Source organism: Camelus dromedarius, chromosome 10 (genome assembly GCF_036321535.1).
Source record: "Camelus dromedarius isolate mCamDro1 chromosome 10, mCamDro1.pat, whole genome shotgun sequence".
In the NCBI taxonomy this organism is placed as follows: Eukaryota; Metazoa; Chordata; class Mammalia; order Artiodactyla; family Camelidae; genus Camelus; species Camelus dromedarius.
Genome location: NC_087445.1, coordinates 72,198,392 through 72,217,958, shown reverse-complemented (window position 1 = coordinate 72,217,958; position 19,567 = coordinate 72,198,392). Strand labels below are relative to the sequence as shown.

Below are 19,567 nucleotides of genomic sequence, written 5' to 3'. Positions count from 1 at the left end.
CCCAGTTTCCAGGACTTGGATCCCAGGTGGGGTAACAGGGCACTATGAAACTCAGCTGGGCTGGGGGAGGAAGGCACTACCAGGTCACAAGAATCAGGGGACAGACTGATCCTTAAAGTGAGGCTGTCGCTTGCCCTGTTCCTTAACATGGAGAACCTGACCTCAGCACCTAGTGCAGACTGGTCATACAGCCCCTCTAGATAGCACCTGGACCCACACTGGCCTTAATTTGCACCCATAACCTCAACATGGCCACCCCCACCCACACACATACCCCAGAGGCCTCCATCTGCAGTGGGGCTGGAGAGAAGCTCACCAGCCAGGGGGTTACCTGTCTTTGAGAACGATGTGCACACCTCTCCCAACCCCCCCAACACTAGGACAACCATTTGGCACTTTTATCTCCACAGAGTGAGATAAATTCCACCTTGAATTATTGACATTTAATGAAAAGCCACGTTTTGGGCAGGATGATGTTAATGCCCTAATTTTTTTTTTTTTTTTTTGAGGTCTCCCTCAAAAAAAGCTTTTTCTCCGGTAACGGGAAGTGGGGCTCAGCAGCCCTATCCATGCCATCTCCATTCTGGGTTCTGGGGCTGATGGCTGCAGCTGAGGGGACAAAGCCTGGCCTCGGACAGATGAGTATGGAAGTGTCCTGGGACCCAGCCTGGGCAGCAGACACTGGCTCTGCCACCCCCTTCTCCAGATGGCCCTATCACCCCTTTGCAGATAGTCTGGGTTTCAACCCCTGCTCCCTTCTTGGGTGAAGGGCAGTTCTGAAAGCCCTAGGCTGAGGACAGAGAGGTTGGACCAAAGACCATGGTTGGTTGAGGGGGATGTGGGGTGCCACTGGTTTCTAAGGATGAAGTTCCAGGCAAGGCTAGTAAACAACCTAGTCTTTTATTTGCCTAAGGCCAGCTGTTGCAGGCACTGAGGCCCCAAGACTTCCAGAAAGGATGGAAGGGGGAGGGGCAAACCATCCTGCCTACCAGGTGCTGCCTGCCCCCATCCTGCTTCCTGCAGGAGGTGGGAGGAGATAATGTCTACATTTGTGTCATCAAGTATCTCCCCAGTTTTCAGACACTATAAAAATTCAGTTGTTGTTGAGGAAGAAACTGAGGCACACTGACCCCCCACCCCAGGCCTCTACTTGCCAGTCCGAGGCTTAGCCTACACCCTCCTTCTCTCTACCCCCAGTGGAATGAGCTGCGTGCAGGCAGCCTTTTGCTGGGGGGAGGGTCTCAGGAGCCCATCTGGTGGTCTGTGTTGGGGAAGGCCAGCCAGGGTCAAGGGCTGTGGATGGGGGAGCAGGAGGAGGGGTGTGGTTGGAAGAGCAGCTGCTGGGTGGGGAGGGGGGTCAGCACTGAATAGGGGACCCCAGCTGGGGTTCCATAATGATATCAGTGGGGGACAGGCAGAGCCCTCTGCTGTCCAGATGGGGAAACTGAGGCGGAGACTCCTCCAGTCTTTGAGAAGGGAGGGGCCTGCCATCAGCTATTCAGGTCCATTCATCTTCCCCAGGAAGGCACTGTGGCCCAGGAGCTGGACTGCCTTGTCAGCGGTCACTCAGTGTTTAGACTGAGACACAGGGAGTGGAAGGCAGCTGGGTCACCTGGCCACAGAGACCCCTCTCCACTCTTGACAAACTAAGGGGCACCCTCCCCCATCTCAGCTACTGGGAGAGGGTGTGCCAGGCTCAGGCGCCTGCCTGCCTTCCTGCCTTCCCCTGCTCACGTGCCTGAGAAAGGCTCATTTTTAGCACCTGGCCTCTTTTCCCTGCCTGGAGGGAGCTCAGCGGACAGAGTAGGGAAGAAAGCAGCCAAGGGGGACAGGGAGATCTGGAAGCAGGGCCCAAGGGGGTGTCTGATTGTTCTGTTCTCCCCACCCCAAGGGGGCCCAGGCACAGAGAGGGGCCCTTAGCCGCCGTGCAGCGTGGATATGAAGAGGATGCTGTCCTGGTCCTGAAGCTGATAGTCCAGCTCACCCTGGTCCAGGAGAGAAATGAGAAGACCGTCAAGGGCACTTTTCCAGTTTCTCCCCAGGTGTTGGGAGAGGAAGGGGAGGCCTGGCTGCTCCGGGAGAGAAAGATAGAATTTACCAGAGAAAAAAAGAAGGGGTACCCCAAACATTAACTTGCAAATCTCCAGGATGGAGGAGAGCTCACCACTTCCCCAAGCTACCCATTCCTTCCTCACATGGGGGTAGGGTGTGGCCTCAGTCTGGAGGCCAGACTGGGATAGAGGATTAACCAACCGCCCTATTTGGGCATGATGAGAGGCCTAAGGCTTTCTTACTAAAGCAGTGAGGGGAGGGGTTGAGGGAAGGCTGTCCCCTGAGGTACTGACCAGCAGTTCCCAGTCGGCATCATTAATCAGCACCAGAATTCCTGGCCGCCTGTGGGAAAGATGGTGGTGAGTAGCAGGGCATGAAGGGCGGGAGCAGACAGCAGCAAGGGTAGAGGCTTAGACACTGGGGCTGCAGGAGTGTGCTGGGAGCTTTTCATGTGGAGGTCCCCGTTAAAGATCTCTCAGGAAGTGGAGCTGACAGTCCAAATCTAAAGAAAACCAGGTGGATAGTCTATGGGCCAGATAGAAAATGGATGCAAACTCGACTACCACTTACCAGACCTTGGGCAGGTCATTTTGTTTCCCTGAGCATCAGTTCCCTCATCTGAAAACAGAGTAAATGACAGTGCCTCCCTAAAGAGCTCTGTGGGGGGATGAAGCAGGATGAAGTGTGTGAGGTGCTTGCTTGCCAGCGTCTAGCACGGGAACCAAGTAGTGGCCTATTTTTCCAGGGGTCTAACCTCACTGTTATGGTCTCCTGTGTGTCCCTCCTGAAAATGAGGCTATCTTGGCTTCTCTGAATCAAGGAAGGCTGCCAGTGGCCCTGAGCCCCTGAATGCCTGAGATCAGCACTGCTGTCCTTGGGGGTGACCTCCACAACTGTTGAATCACGACCTGAGCAAAGGGTTCTATGGCAGCCCTATCCCCCAGGGCTTGCAGGTGATCTCTGCTTCCAGGCAGAGGGCCCTGCCCTCTTCTTTTACAGATTAGGCTGCCTTGTTGTAGAAGTAAATTGACTTCTTGGCTCATGGAACCTGGATCCTTTCCTAGGAGGCTAAGCTGGGCCTGGGACAGATATAGAAGCTTTAGGCTGGGGTAGGGATGTCCCCAGTGAACACAAATGTGTGTGCGTGTGCACATGTGAGTGTGCACATGCACACTGACTCCCTGTAATCCTAGACCCGTGCTGTCCAACACAGTATCTATTAGCCACATTTAAATTTAAATTACAATTGGAGGATTAAGAGGTACAAACTATCACGTATAAAATAAACTACAATGATGTATTGCACAATATGTGGAATATAGCCAGTATTTTATAGTAACTATAAATGGAGTATAACCTTTAAAAATTTGTGAATCACTATATTGTATAACTGAAATATATAATATTGTACATCAACCATACTTCAATTTAAAAATATATTGTAATAAAGGCATAAATAAAAAATAGCTATAAATAATAAACAAATTTAAATTACAATTAAAACTGAACACTTAGTTCCTCAGTCCACTAGCCACATCTCAAGGGTTCAATATCTTCATGTGTCTAGCAGCTACCATATTGGACAACACAGATATAGAACATTTCTGTCATCACAGAAAGTTCTATGGGAGAGCACTGTCCTAAATTGTCAAGGGATGAAAAAGTCCTTGGGTAGTATCTTTTTCTCAGTACTTTCTGTACGAAGAGAGCAGCTGAGGCCCAGAGAAGTGAAGTAACTTGCCCAAGGTTCTGCAGCAAGTTTGTGACAACCAGAAAGCAGAATCTAATTTTAAAACTCAGAACTCTGACGGGTCCTTCAGACTTTGTCAAGAAATCTTAAATGTCTTTTTCACCAATAGTAAGCCTTAGTGATTTGAGCAAGCAAATTCAGCTTACTCCAACTGTTATTTATAAGCAGTAAATTTATATTGTAATACTTAACTCCTAAGTAAGCTTTAAAGTGAAGCTATGAGATCTCTTGCTTTTGTCTGTTTATAAGTCTTTGTACACATTATAGATTTGAGATATTTCTACTGCTGAAAAAAAAAAAAAAATCAAAGTCAGAAAGCAGAATCTAAGTTTTTTGATAAATCTACCGATCTCCCGATCTGGGCTTTAAATCCTAACGGTCCAATGTGGTAACAAGACAACTGAACATAAACTTGAGACAGAGCTGGACAGAGGTAGCCCTTTCCTTGGAGGGGTATGGGGAGGACAGAGCGGGAGGACAGGACCCAGAGAAGGCTATAGTTGAACCCAAGGACAGGGGCTCAAAGCTCTTTCCCTATGCCTGCCCTCCTCAGGGAAGGGAAGAAAGGAACTCACACGCTGTCTCCCTGGATGAACAACTCTGGCCGCTCTTTTAGCAAATTCTTCTTGATCCAGACAAGGAGGTTCCGGATGTCCCCTGGAGAGGAAGGCACAGAACAAATTAATGTTAAATCCAAATGATTCCTGGCCCCCAGGGCCTTGCCTAAGCTAGGAGGAAGTGAATATGGGGCTTAGCCCAGGCTGTCACGGCCCCTGAACTTGTGGATTCCCACGGTGAGGAAATGGGTTTGGAAAGGCCAGTGACCTGCCAGAGAGGTCTTCAGAGAAAGTGGCACCTGGCACTGCTAAAGGCTTGAAGAAGAGGCAATGGGGACTCAAGGCAGACAGCAGGAGGAATGGTCACATCTGAAAGGGTGGAGAGACAGACCCCCACCCACTAGTCCTAGAAGATGGTCTAAAATGGCCACAGAGAGGCCTCTGAGAGGGCCCTGAAGATCCCCCTACACCTTTATCTCTCCAGCCAGTACCAGATGGGGAGAATTCGGCTTTGCTCTTGGAAGGGTCTGCATATATTTCCCTTTGTGAGGGAAGAAAAACAATTGCTGAGCTGATAGTATCAGTTAATTTCCTCTGGCAGAGGGAGAGAAGGATCCTTCACCAGCCAGAGACTCTGACAAATCACTGCCCCACTACACCCCCTTCGTAGAGCCCTCCAGGCCAGGGCCGGCCACCCTGAAGAGGCAAGAGGTTCAGGGTCAGGAGGGCCTCTTCTGCTCAGCTGGACACTGAGATTTGCCTCTCTGGTTCTGGGACAGCCACCAAGCTCTTTGTACATCATCTGGAGGCTCAGAGCCACCTGTCCCCAGGGCCACCTCTCCTTTTCTGGAAGCAAGGTCCCAGGCCACAGCACACTAAACCTGGCTCTATAAACTCCTCAAAGGCTATGGCTCTCAACTATCCACTCCTCAGACAGAGCATCTCCTGAGGCTGCAGGAGACCCTTTCCTCCCTGAGATGACTTGAGGACTGAAGGCCCTGGGGAGACAGCTAGCCTCTGGGAAGCCAGCAGGAGGCTGGAGGTTAGCTGTCCTCATCCAGAGTCAGTGTCTCAGAGGAGTCTGCTGTCCTGGGCCTGTGCCCGAGACAAAGCTCAGAGGCTAAGGTGGAGAAGGGCCCAAGCAGTGCCTCGGTGCCCCTGCCTAGAGGTAGAGTCCTGGCATGCAGGCGAGGGAAAGGCTGCCAGACAAGGCGAGGCGAGGCTCTCTCCAGTCTAGGCCCAGCATGTGTCACACACAGGACCAGGCTTGGAGAGGGTTTTAAGGCATTCTCATTGGTCTGCCTGCCACCCTCCTGGGAAGCAGACAAGCTGCACCCTGGATGGACTGGTTCACTCTGCTCTGTGCCAACTTCCCTGGGTCGTACGCCAGCAGAGCACAAGGCCATGGCAAAGTGTCCACAGGGTGAGACTGTGCCTTTCAATTTTAATTTCTACTTTTAAACAAAGCAGATCAGAGTCCCCAAGGTTCCTAGGGCGGGCAGGGGATGGGGAGTGTTGCCTCCAACTAGCTGTAGTCCATTTTGACTCCTGGCTGGGTTCCTCCCAGAGGCCTGGGTTTCGAGGTTTCCCCATGGCCTCCATCTTGGCACTGTCTGGTGGGCCGCCAGCCCATATATCTTGCGGCCGCTCGATAGAGCCGCCGGGGTCTGACATCCATCAGCCAGCCCTGGCAGGCGGGGTTGTGCCTGTGTGCGGAGGCGCTGAGAGGGACTGGGCAGTGCCTAGCCTGAGGGCCACCAGCTGCACCTCCACAGCCCTGGCCAGGCTGTTCAGAACCAGGACCCAGTCGGGTAATAGCCCTGGTTCCCTCCAAAAGGGGGCTTCTGCTTTACTCTCGTAGGTTGGGCGGTTGGGGAGGACTAATGGTCATGTCGGGGTCATCCAAGTGATGGCACCATCATGGAGTCCCAGAGGGGTGGGCTGGGGCGGGGGGAGTCGGCTGCGGGTGCTGGCTCATTTATCATGATGCTCCTCTTTGCTGAGGTCATTCCCTCCCTCCTCTGCGCCCCCCCAGGCCTGCCCACATTCTTGGTAGCCTGTTACCATGGTGAGGCCACCGCATCACCACCAGTATTGTTCCCCCATGCCTGGATTTGGGGGTGGGGAGAGGTGGAACTCCCTGCTCCCTTCACAGGCTGCAAGGGCCACTAGGCCTAGCCTGAAACACACCCCCAGGGACATCTTGCTAGGCTTGCTGAGGCCCAGACAATATGCAAATAGCCTCTAAGCCAGATGGTCGGCTTCCAAAGGCGCCCAGGGGAGGAGGAAGGGTTAAGCAGAGTCAGGGGCTGGTGGCTTGGGGATGGCTCTGGGGAATCTCAATTTCACCTTCCCCATGGCCTCCTGCCTTCCCACTGCTACCAAGGGTGGTTTCCCACATGGGATTCCATGCGATCACTCAAAAGACAAATATTTACTGGGCAACTACTATGTGCCAGGTGCTAGGGAGATGGCGGTGAGCAAGGCGGACAGAGAGCCTACCTTCATGGAGCTAACAGGACAGCAAGGGAGGCGGGCATTACTTAGTTGTGACAAATGCTATTTCCTTTGTGTGGAATCAGGAAAAGCTTTTCTGAGGATGTTAATGTTGAAGCTGAGGCCTGAAGTAGGAGTAGGGTGGGATGGCAGGGCATTCAAGGCAGAAGGAAGAACATATGGGAAGACCTAAGGCAGGTTGGAATTGGCAAGTTCAAGGTTAATAGAACAGAGAAGGCCAGAAGATCAGCATAAGGTGAGGGCAGAGAGGTAGCTGGGGTTGGACTCTGCGGGGCCTGAGTAGGCCTTGAGAAGGGGCTGCTTGGGAAGAGGCCTCTCCTGTCTTGGGAACCCCAGGGGTACTACCCAGGTGTGTGCCCCAGCATACAGCATGGAACCTCATACACAAAACGCCCTTGAGATGTTTACTGAACATGTGGACAACTGTGGATGGAGGGAGGAGGAGGACAGGTTAAGAACAGGGACTCAGTCTTGGTTCTGAGTTCGACTCCATCACTTCCTAGTTATATGACCTTGGGTAAGGAATTCTCTGCGCTTCCTTCTTTGTAAAATGGGAATGGGAAGAACGCCTCACAGTGTGGTTGTGAGGCTCAAATAAGATGATCCATATAAAGCTCTTGGCACCATGCCCAGCACAGCAACGCTGTAATTCTTCTGAGCCAGACGAAGAGCCTCGATCCTTCAGTCCCTCTTGCTGCCCTGAGCTGCCACTCGCTCTGCCCAGGGACCTAAGGACATGCTCAGGCAGCTCTGAAGGGCTGATAGTGCTGGGATCGGCTGGGGTTTTCTGTGGGATCCACTACCTTTCTATCAGAGCCAGAGAGGGAATGGGGGCACTGGGAGAGTGGTGAGGGGCCCCAACACTAGCCTTCCCACTGAGTTAGATGTTCAAGTCCCTAAGCTGTTCCCTGGCCAACCCAGGTGGAAGGGATCATACTCTGAGGCTGTGGGTGGTGGGAGCCAGACTGCCCCTGGGCAGACAGGACCAGAGGAGGGTGATAAGCACCCAAATATATTTTCTGGTACCGGAAGCCTTGGGACCTGGCCTGTCCACCGGGAGTGGGAGCTGCTGTTCCCATGGAGGAGTGGTTAAGAGCTGGGATTCTGGAGCGGGGAGGTGCCAGGCTGTGTGCTAGATGGCCTCAGGTAGGAAGTAACTTCACCTGTCTCAGGGTAATCCTCTGACAAATGGGGATAATAACCCAAACTCCTAATGCCAGCAGCAGGCCCGGTACAGTGTCAAACACACAAGACGAATGTACACTTGCCCACAGTGACTTAGGATTCCTTATCCTGTGGGCAACCAGAACCTTCTCCTAAAGGCTGCTGGGAATCAGGCACCACCCATGCCCCTCCTTAGAAAGGCTTCCACCAAAATCCCTCGCCCCAGTGGATGTGTCCTTGTCTGGGGACAATGACCACCCACTGTGGCAGGGCCCCTAAAGGAATCAATGCTAGCTCTCTGACCCGAAAGAGACCAATCTCCAGGTCTCATCTGAGACTGCATCCCGGCTGCAGCAGACCCTCATCCCTTTCTTGACCGCCTCCAGGGAGAGCTTTCCTCCCAGCCAGAAATCTGTCTTCATGGCCCTCCCACCACCAAGCCTGGTTGGTTCTGGGGACCAGGCCAACAAATGTGGCCTCTCTTCCGCACACGACAGCTTTGGGAGAGCCGGCTCCCCTAAGTCTTCTCTTCCATAGGTTAAGCCGCCCCTGTCCCCACCAAGTCCACCAGGCTTCAAGACGAGGCTCTTCTGGGAGCCCACCCCCAGTTGAAAGGGGAGAAGAAAGAGCTGGGATGGGGGGAGTAAAAGAGAAGAGAGGGTAGAGGGAACATCAGAGGGTCCATTTACAAGTGAATGGGGGTAAGAATGGAGCAGTTTGTGGGCTAAACTGGCCTCAGAAGGAGGTTTACAGATGTGCGAGGGGACGCTCCTCATTGTTTAATTAAGCAGAAAGTGGACCTTTTCAAAAGCAATTTTGCACAGGGACTGGGAGGGGTGAGGGGGAGAGGGTGGTGGGGAGGGGATCAGCAAACAGGCCCCAGAGCGGAGAAAGGAACAGCTGGCCCCAGAGAGGCTGTGAAATGCATGCTAAGCAGTTTAAAGCGCCTGGGAGCTCCCGGGCAGCTCCTGCCTCCCGCACCAGGCACCCTTTAACACAATGCAGGGCAGAGGAAGAGGGGCAGGGAAAGGTGAGGCAGACACGTCTCTTCCTGGGAGCTGAGGCAGGTGATGCTGACGCTGGGACTGTCGAGGTTCGGGGTTTTCTCCAGGCCACTGACCAACCAGGACTGGGAGCTTGAATTGAAGGGATCCTTGATGCACAAAAGCCAGCTCCCAGTGGCCACAATGCCCAAAGCTGGTGGGTGCTTACAAATCCTGGCCAATAAAGGAGATGGCCTATTTCCTGCAGATGGCTGTGAAGGCTCCCTCTAGACACACAACTTCTCATTAGAGCAGTGCACCCTGCTTCCCAGAACTGTATACTTAGATCTGGAAACAACTTTTCCAAACTGCAGATGTCAAATAGATATACAACTCAATAAAGACTAAATCTAGCCCAACCTCCTGTTTTACAGGTGGGAAAAAAGAGGCCTGCAGGAATCACTAATTTGCAATCACACATTGCCAGGGCTCCTCTCTTGCAATCCCAGCCCTTTTGGCCTTGCTCATCCTCTTCTCCCAAGTTGGCCGAGTTGGAAGCTCTCCCCTGGCCCTGGACCCAGGGCCCTGGAGTCCCCTGGTTTGTGAGACTTGTCACAATCCATGATCTTATGGCTGCTATTTTTCTCTGCTGGAGTCTCCAAGACCTGCTTGGCCAAGTGGCAGCCCCTGGGCCGGGAAAGCTGCCAGACGGCAGATCTGGGCACAGGCTTGGGGGAAGACTATGGCTCTCCCAGTGGCACCAGGCCCCTGCCCTCCTGTTGGGCTCCGTGTGCCAGGGTAAGGCCTGGCAGCTGCCAACCAGCTCTGCGGCTGTGATGTGACCTATGCCTCTGGGTACAGCAGAGCAAAAACAGGAGCCAGAGGTAGAGATCCACAGCCAAGGGCCCCAAAACTGAGCACAAGGGCCATTTCAGCTGCCTGCCCTGCTTTCTTTCCTTTTATCCCAGAGAGGTGAGGATAGGCCCCCACGCAGCCAAGCAGTAGATGGGAGGATGAGGGATCAAAAACTTGGGTCTTAGCCTTCCTACCTGAGTTAACTTTGGACAGGTCACTCTTTTTCTCTCTCTCTCTGAGGTTTTGTTTCCCTGTCAATAGGGAATCTACTGGGGTTATCATGAAAATTGAAATAAGTAGCGGTTGGAGGCACGAAAGAAAGTACAAAAATCAGAAAATACATTGCACGTTTGAGGTGTGTGACTCAGGGAACCTCCTGGGATAAATGGTGATGGGTCAGTGGTACCATAAGGACAGTGGAGACCCTGACATCTGGTTCTGAATCCCAGCTCTGCCATTTCAATAACTGTATGATCTGGGGCAAGACCTCTGACATCTCTGAGTCTGGGTTTCCACTTCTTTTTTTAAAAACACTTTAATTGTGGTATGATTCCTGCACAGTAAACTACACATATTTCAGGTGTACAATCTGATGAATTTTGGTAGATGTACACACCAATGAAACCACTACCATAATCAAGATAGCTAACACTTCCATCACTCCCCAAGAGATGCAAATTTCGAATTCCCAATTTATCCCTTCCCACCCTCTTTACCTCCTGGTAACCATGTTTGTTCTCTATGTCTGTGAGTCTGTTTTGTAGATAAGTTCATTTGTGTCCCCTTTTTTTTGATTCCACATATAAGTAATATCATCCACTTTTTAAAATAGGAATAATAATGGTAGCTACCATCTAAGAATTTGTGACAATTATTTGCACCACCAACTGGGGCTTTGCCTACCATGCCAAACTCAGCCTGTGACCCTTATGACGCTGGCCTTCCTTCCTTCAGTTCCTTGACCACCCCAAGGCCTTTTGCCCCGGGGGGCCTCTAGCCTCTACTTGGAATAGGCCCCATGCACCTCGGCCCTCTCTCCAGTTTATTTGGCTGGCTTCTTTTCATTCCTCAGGCCTTGGCCTCAAAGTCACCTCTTTAAAGAGGCTTTCTCTTAACACCTGTTATCTCATTCAAAGCACCCTTTTGTCCTCCTCCCACCTGTGATGACCACGTGTACGGTTACACATTTACGTGTTTACCTGTTCACTGTTTGGCTCCACTTCCGTCATGCTGTAAGCTCCATTAGGGCAAGAACCGTATCTGTTTTGCTCACCACAAGTACTCAGCAACTAGTACAGTGCCAGGCACAAAGGAGGCACTCATAAATACGTGTGCCAACTACAGGAAGGAATAAAGTACTTATTTCCACACCTGGCACTCAGTGAGCATTCAGCCACTGAATAAATAAAAAGGACTGGAATTATTAAACTCTGGGACTTTCATGTCAAGCAAAAGCAGGGGGAAATAAATCACAACTTGTGGTATTTTAATAACTTCCAGTTGAATCTGTCAGAGGCTTCTGAGACCCCCTTGTTCCCTCCCAAGGCTGCATGGCCATCTGTCAAACCAAGAAACCACCATCATCATCCCAGGTCTTTCCGTACCAGAGACACAATCCCACGGTTCCAACGTGGGACCCTAGGCTCCTGCCGACAGCCAGCTCCAGAAGGCAGTGCCCTGTTCCTTGGTGAGTGTCCCTGGCCTTTGAATGTGGCACACCGACCCACCCTATGCCATTGCTCTCCAACCCAAGGGAGGCTCAGAGACAGCCTTGGTAGCCATTGAATTTGGGCAACAGCTGTCTGATTCCTGGCAGATGCATGTCCAGTTCCAGAAGGATCAAACCTCACTTGACCATTTTCTGCGGCCCTCTCCAGGAACCTCATTCCCCTGCCTCCTCATACAACTGACTTCCTCTTCTTCCCAGAAACGTCTCAGCCCCAGGTGAGATGGGCTCCCATTCCTGAACACTCTGCTCTCGCTAGGATCCACTACTAGGGCTGCAAAGCACCTCCACAGTTGCAACATCCAGCCCCTGCCTCTAGGCTACACTGATATTTACCCCACTGGATCTCCACCCCCAGACCCCCCGTCTGAAGGCAGGGTCTGTCTCTTCAGTGCCTGGGACATGGGCTGCTACACAGGAGGTGCTCAGTATATATTTGTTAAAGAAAGAGGAACAGGTATTTGAATGAAAAAATGGAAAAACCCCTTGGTCACCCTGAGTCAATCTCTCTCCTCCAACCTTCTTTTTGGCTGGACACTTTCCTCCTCATCCAAATCGTCTCATCATAATGGAAGCCCATCTACACTGTTCCATTTTTGATGAAGGCTACCAATAATAGAGATGCTTCGTGTCTCTAATAGGTATAGCTGGCATACACCTTCTGGCAACCCTGAGAGATAGGGACTACCACCTCCACTTCACAGATAAAAACACGAAAGCTCAGAAGGGTGAGGTCACTGGCCTAAGGTGCTCAGGGGACTCAAAGTCAAGCCCGAGTTCAGAACCTGGGTTCATAAGGACTAAGCAATGCCATCTCCTTCCTATGAAGCTGGCTGGTCCCAGAGAGGATGGGGGAGAGTACTTGGAGCTCTTCTTTCCTCCTTCCCCTGCCACTGGCCAGGGAAATCCTACCCAATCCCACTTGAACAGGGCTGGGTGACCCTGTGGAGCAGCTCCTGCCCAATGGCGCCCATACTCACAGGGTTCCTCCTGCCCAGGCAAGGTGACCTGATGTTTCTTCACACCGTCAAACAGGAGCTCCGCACCGCCTCTGCAAAGGAGGGCCAGAGAAAGAGCTGGGTGAGCTCCTGCAAACGCCTCGCTGAGATTGAAAACTGAGGAGGGGGCTGGCACCAACGCCCAAGAGATGCAGAGACCAAGGTTCAGAACACCTTGGGTACAAGTGATCATTCTCAAATGTGGCTTCCTGCATGGTAACGTAGGACAGAAACAATTTTTACTAATATTTAAGTATCCCAATTTGCAGACCCTTATTTTTCCTACTCTGTTTTCTCAAGAGGTAGCTTAGCATACAGGGGCAGGGGCAGAGCACAGGCTCCGGAGTTCCACCTCGCCTGATGGTGAGACTCTGAGCACATGCCTGTATCTTCTCAAGCCTCAGTCTTTCCATCTGCAAAAACGTTGAGAAGCTACCACATGGCACACTGGACACCCTGTGTATCTAGAGGTTTCCTCTGGCCGAGTGAGGCTTTGAAATGCCCCTGCCTGTGCCCCCTGCTGCTGGCCTGGTGGGCACACCACAGTGCTGGAAGGTAAGAGACCCCACTGGGCTTAGCAATAACCTTGCCATTTACAAGAATGTGCATCATCTTGTTTCATCTTCAAGGAATGCCAGAGAAGGGGGTAGAGAGGCAGACATCATCAATTCTATCAAATGGGGAAGCAGACTGAGGCCAGGAAAGATTAAGTAAGTTGTCCAAGGCCAGACAGGCAGTGGCTGAACTAGGAGTTGAATTCATACTGGTTTCTCACAGAAAAAAAAAAAAAAAAAAAAAAAAAAAAGACTCCCCAAGGGTCAGAAAGCCCCTTGAGGGCAAAGTCTGGTTCATTTGTGCGCTAGCACCTGGCCGACGGACGGCTGGGACAACAGAGATGCTGGGAGCCAAGTCCAGAAGTCAGGGCTCATGCTGCAGACACTCGGTCTCTTTCAGTGCCCCACACTGCTTCTCCCTCTGGGTCCCCTGACCCCCACCTCAGACTTCACGTGGATCTTAACTGAGAAGGCCTTAACAGACTTTTGACGGATGTGACGCCTCCCACCCCATCACCCTTTCCCAACTTCAGAGAACAGAGATGTCCTGAGACAGTCCACTGGGAGGCAAAGGCAAGGCAAGCATTGTCACGGGGGAAACATGGGGCGACTGTCATCCAAACAAGGTCACGCTTTGTTGATGCAGAAATGTGGAGGGGGAGAGGAGGCCCATCTGTGGCCGCACGCAGGGCCATTTCAGCTGCAGGCCCGCACAGAGCCTCCATTTATCCCCTTCCAAGAGCCTCGTTCTCTCCTAGGTGGGGGCTGGCATATGCAGCAGCTGGGGTGGGGGAGGGCAACAGGCTAGGGGTGACAGGAGTTGGGGGGTCAGAGGAGTGGGAACTGGAAGCATTGGGATCTAGGCAAACAACCCAGATTGGCCAAACCTGGTGGTGCCAGGCTCAGAGGCCGAGGCTGTTTTTCCCTTCACATGAGGATAAAGAACCAGTCTGGCTCGGAGATTGACCAGCCACTGCTGGGCTCATTAGCCCTGGAGGGAGGGGTTGGCATTTCTGCTGTCAGCACATCTGGAGGGGAGGAAGGTGCATGCCCAGCTTCTGGAGTGATTCAGGGAGGCAGGCAAGGGGCCTGATTTGGTCCCAGAAGAAAACCAAAGCCAGACTCTCTAATGTCCTACAGGATTTGCTATTCAGACTCCACTAAGGGATTACATCTTAAGATACTTCATCTTCCCTCCAATCCCCAGTTCTTGGTGGGAGGTGTTTGTTGGTACCAGTGACTGGTACAGACAGTCCCACAAGGGCCTCCACTTTTTCTAATTATCTTCATCTTTTTATCTTAAATATTTTAATTTTTATTTATTTCCCCTTTACCTGCTGGAATGCAAGTCTGCCTAAAATAGGACCTGGTACATAGTAGGCACTCAAGAAATATTTGCTGAATGAATGAAAATGCCCATTTCCCCCATTTCTTCTCTGACCTCAATGGCATTCCCTTACTTTGCCAATACCTCTCAGACTCAAGAAAGAGGAAAAGGGAAAAGGAAGAGGGAATCTCACATCTGGACTACAGGGACATAAAACACATATGTACTACCCACTCTGAATCCTGTGTGACCTGAGAAAATGCTCTGCTAAGGACAGTTCAGGAGGCAAGACAAGGATGGGGGAACTGGTCACTGACAAGACAGAGAAAGCGGGGAGAGGTCTTCTAGAGAGTCTATGAGAGCTGGTGGGGCTGAAAGGACCACATCTACTCAGGGGAAAGAGGCAAAGTCCTAAACTAGACTCTTCAAGGATGATGGTGGCACTTGGGGACAAAAGGGAGAGAATGATGCGCAGGGCATCTTTGTAAATGTAAATCTGCTTAGGTTCAGAATAAAAGGTGAAGAAAGTGTGCTAAGAGATGTAGGAAATGGAAGAAAGGCCAGGGGCAAAAACATGCATTGAGACAGAGACAAAGAGAAAAGGAATCTGAGCTTGGCATACATATTGGGCATTCTTGCTTCCCGAGAAGCTGCAATTCTTATGGGACATGGCGGTGGTGGGTGGAGGGAACACTGGCTTGCCTTGTCAGGGCTCACTTTTGCTCTTGGTGGTTAGGGAGGCTGAGATGGTCAAGCCAGAAAAGCTAGTCAGTAAGTTCCGGAGGGCAAGGACTACATCTTCCTATGACCTCCCCACTGCTGCCAGCACAGTACCTGGCAGACAGAAGACATTTCTGATGAACAAAAACCATGTCTGACTCAGTGAGAATGAAAGGTAAGCAGGCTATAGGTAAACTTTAACACTGGCAATCTGCAGCTTCTCCCTTTTCAGTTCTGCTGAGGCCTGTCAAAGTAGCAGATATCCTTCTAGAATCCCCAGGGTATGGGGGAGCATAGCTGGGCCAAGAGTCAGTGAAGTAAAATAGTCAGAAGGCTAGACTAGCATAGTTCTAATTGGACCCACAGGGCCAGACAATATCATCAATTAAAATGCAGTTAACAGTCATGAGAATACCCCCTTGTAAGAGACAGAAATGCTGAATACTGGAAGGCATGGACAAAGTTCTATTTATCTTTGTATCCTCTGTGCCTGGCTCACTGCCTGGCACATGGTAGGCACTCAATAAATGACTGGTGAATGGACTACGCAGTGAAGGGAAAACATGAAAGAAACTGGGGGCATCCAATGGAAGGAAAGGCATTTATAGGCAGATATTTCAGATTCCCATCCCAGACTTTTCCTTTCACATAAGCCGTGGTTTATCTTCACATACACACGATTCTAGTCCCAGCTTTTCCCATGTGACTCTAGAAATTATACCATCCATCCCTTAGGGTCTCAGTTTCTTTGCCTTCTCTTTAAGCTCTGCAGTTTCTCTCAGCTCGGAAATCATGTAACAAACCTTCTGTTTGTAGAAGGTAGAAAATAGCGGCTTGAATCGACTTCCTCCCTGGTCTGTGTTTCTTCAGTTATTGGTGCCCCAATCCTGCACTTTTCATCCAGTGCATACTGTACTGTCAGAGTTAGTCTCCTCAATTGTGCTATCTTAGCCTCGTATCTCCACCAGACCCAAGAGCTGCCGAAAGCACTCAGCAAGTATGCTGAATGCACTGAAAGGGGTTCAGTTCTGTTTTAACACCACCAAATCTTGAAAAAGAGAGGAAAGGAGTCCCGTCTTAGCTACACATCCCACGAGAAACAGGACTCCAAGAGCCATGTAAACGGAAATTGCTGCCCGAAGTCAGAAATCAGAGGGTGAAGGGTGGTTCTTCTAAGTCCTAGCAGCTCAGATGCCAGACACACGGGTCTGGTCCGAAATAGGATTGGCAAAGAAGGTAGGGAGGCCTCCCGCTAACCATCAAGGCTTTTGAGTCCGGCAGGGCTCAGGGCACTGAGGAGTGCCCAGAGCGCACCTCCACGCCGAGATGTGCGCCTCTATTCCCGGACATACGGCCTCGTCGCCCAGGGAGACCTAGCCTCTCAGACTCTCCGAGGCGGGTGGCGTAGCTCAGGGAAGTAGCCGGGAGCCTCGGGGATTCGGTCGTGACAGGCCCCAAGGCAGAGGGAGGGGAGTTCCGGGCTCGACGACTTCAATCCATCCCCATGGCGCCCCAGCTCTGTGACTCACCCGAACTCCACCTCCACTGACAAGGGCGCTGCCATGTTGAGGAAGCCAAGCTCACAGGAAACTCCCATCGACTTCCGGCGCCACCGCCCCATTTCCGGTCGCCGCTGACGGAAGAGGCGGTGCCCGGAAGACTCCTCAGCTATTGGAGGAAGGCTCGGAGCTGCGAGCTGAGGCTGGAGGGTCGCGGGCGCTGTTGGGGGATTTCGAGTCGGTCCTCCTGTGCCGTTTAGGGACGGGACTCAGCCAGGGTGGGCAGCGACTTGCACGAGCCACAGCTAGGTGGAGGGGAGCCCCGTCATCTTTGCGCCGTGACTGTGAGCCACATTACTGTTTCTCTTGCATTAGTTATAAATTCTCTTCAGTCTGCGCACCGCTTGGGCGAGCCTGTCCACGCCTCTTGACTTGTATTAGAGGTGACCCCCAAATCTTTATTTCCAGCCCAGAAACTTCTCTCCTGAGCCATCGACTCGCAATCCAACTGCCCCTTTCACTGTCGACTTGGATTTCACTTATTCAGCGGATATTTATTGCACGTTCTCCGTGTGCCAGGCATTTAGGTTGGTGCTAATGAATGCGGTGGTGAACGGACTAGGCAACGTTCCTGCCTTTAGGGCACTCACAGTCTAGTGGGGGAAATTAATCAAATAAACATACCAGTCCTGCTAATAAATGTAAAATCTCAAACTGAAAGAAATGATATCAAGTTATAAGGACTTAAAGGAAAAAAAAAAAAAAAGGATTGGACTGGACTTGAGCTGAACTCTAAAGCCTGAGTTGAGTTAACTAAGTGGATGTGAGGAAAGAAAAACCTCTGGGAGCATTTCAGTGAGAACAGAAGGTGCAAAGTCTCCGGGTGGGAGAACACGCTGGAGCACCAAGAGAAGAAGGTGGAAATTGGGGAGCAGAGGGCCTGGGAAGAGATGAGGCTAGAAAGGTGGGCAGGGGCCGAATCATGCCTTGTGAGCCAGGTAAGAATTTCAGTCTCTAATTTAGGAGTAATGATAGGCCTTTAAAGGATTTTGGGGGTGTGTGTGTGCACGCGTGCATGTGAGTGTGTGAAGAATTTGCGGGGGTGAGCGAGATTATTTTTAAAATATCCTTCCCGGCTGCAGTGTGGAGATTGATTTGGAGGGGAACAGGGAAGAAGATAGGGAGACCACTGGAGCCTGTTGCCAAAGCCCAGGGGAGAAAGGGAGGGAAGTGGATGTCCCAGGGCATCTAAGCCACACTTCCAAAGTTGGTGAAGTATAGTCTGGTGGTTAAGGGTGAATGTAATGACAGAGTCATCACTAAGAGGTGGGAGTTTACATACCAGCTTTATGTCCAGGCCCCACCATTTCCTGTTTTGTGTCTTTGGTTAAGTCCCTTAACATATATGTGCCTCAGTTTCCTCATCTGTAAAATGAAGGTAATAACAGCCCCCGTAGAGTTGCAGAGAGAACTAAATGAGTTCTTGGCACAGTGCCTCATTCCCTAAAACAGGCTCCCCTGTGTTCCTTATCCCAGGGACACCACTGCCATCCACTGAAACACCCAAGCAAGAAACCTTGACATTGTTCTTAATTCTCTTCTACATCCAGTCACCACATCTGTATTTGTCTCCTTCCGAAGCTGATTTTGCAGCCCTGAATTCTATTGCCACCCCTGTCACCTCTCACCTGCACCTCCTTCTCTGGCTTGCCTGCCTCCTACCTCACTCCGTCTGGCTGCGGCTTCCTTGTACAGCAGCTCCACAGATGGCCCTGAGCCCCTTCAGTGTACCAGGCGTTGTTCCAGGGCATTGGCAAAATAAGGACAAATGAGACACAGCTCTGGTCCTCTAAAAGCACAAAAGAATCCTATGGCAAATGGAAAGGCCCCACATTCACCATGCTATGTGGAACTCAGTTTCCCTAATCTGTAAATAAGGCTTTGGGACCAAATGCTCTCTTAAGGTCCTTTCAGCAAAAAGATATTTTCATTGGCTCTTCCAGAGTTGAGCTCTAGAAACCTTGCCTGACTCATCTTAGATCCTTAGCTCGTAGTAAGGAGCTTAACACATTGTAGGGGTTTGGTAAGTGCTTGCTGAATGAGTTAGTTAATGAATGAATGAGTGAATACATATCAGTCCGTTGCTGAAAGTCATTTAATGGCTTCTCTTTGCCAACAAGGTAAGGACCTCTCACCCTCGCCCACCTCTGAGCTGAATATCCTCTAACCCTGGGAATTGCTGCCTCCTGGGGCTGGAACAGGAGAGGTAGGGAGCTTTTGAAAAGGTCCATCCATTTGACAAACAAACATTGAGCACCGGTTAAGTGCCAGGTCCAGTGCTGGTGCTGGGACTCAACGGTGAACAAAACCAAGGGGTCCCTGCCTTCCTGGGGCTGATGTTTCTGGAAGAGACACAGACATAAAAACAGACCACACAGTGCAATCAATGTTATAACGGGGAAACACAGGGGCCCGCAAGAGCTGGAGGAGGACCCCTTCCAGCCCCGGGATCAGGCAAGGCTTCCCAGAGGAAGTCACATCCAAGCCCATGTCCCAAGGAACTGCGGGAGGTGGAGGTGGGCAGGATATGGCGTGTAGGAAGGCCAGAGGCACTCCTTCCCGTCCAGAGGAGTGGGAATCCTTCCCACATTTCAACAGGCAGGGGGGCCTCCAACTTTTCCTTGCATAGCCCAGAGACTGGGAGCTCACTCCTAAGTAAGCCCCTTCTGTGAATGCCTGGCTCTCAGTCTTAGAAACTCTTTTCTTCTGACCCCAGGCCTACCTTACTCATCCTCCTAATTAGTAACAGTAATACTTTAACATGTATTTATTCAAAGAGTACTGAATGCCCACTTTGCATCTGCC

At 51.2% G+C, this 19,567-nt stretch overlaps 1 protein-coding gene across 2 annotated transcripts; it reads right to left on the bottom strand.

Annotated features, from left to right (window-relative positions):
• Positions 1-881: 881 nt before the first annotated feature.
• Positions 882-16,805, bottom strand: URM1 (ubiquitin related modifier 1). 2 transcript variants are annotated; one of them, XM_064490566.1, is made up of 5 exons: positions 16,733-16,805; positions 12,585-12,655; positions 4,378-4,459; positions 2,346-2,394; positions 882-2,069 (listed from the first exon to the last, which is right to left on the bottom strand). In XM_064490566.1, the coding sequence occupies exons 1-5, from the start codon at positions 16,798-16,800 to the stop codon at positions 1,917-1,919; spliced, it is 423 nt and encodes a 140-aa protein (XP_064346636.1). In that variant the 5' UTR covers positions 16,801-16,805; the 3' UTR covers positions 882-1,916. The 2 variants fall into 2 exon arrangements, with proteins under 2 accessions (XP_064346636.1, XP_010982578.2); XM_010984276.3 differs by having other exon boundaries at positions 882-1,985.
• Between the last annotated feature and the right edge of the window lie 2,762 nt (positions 16,806-19,567).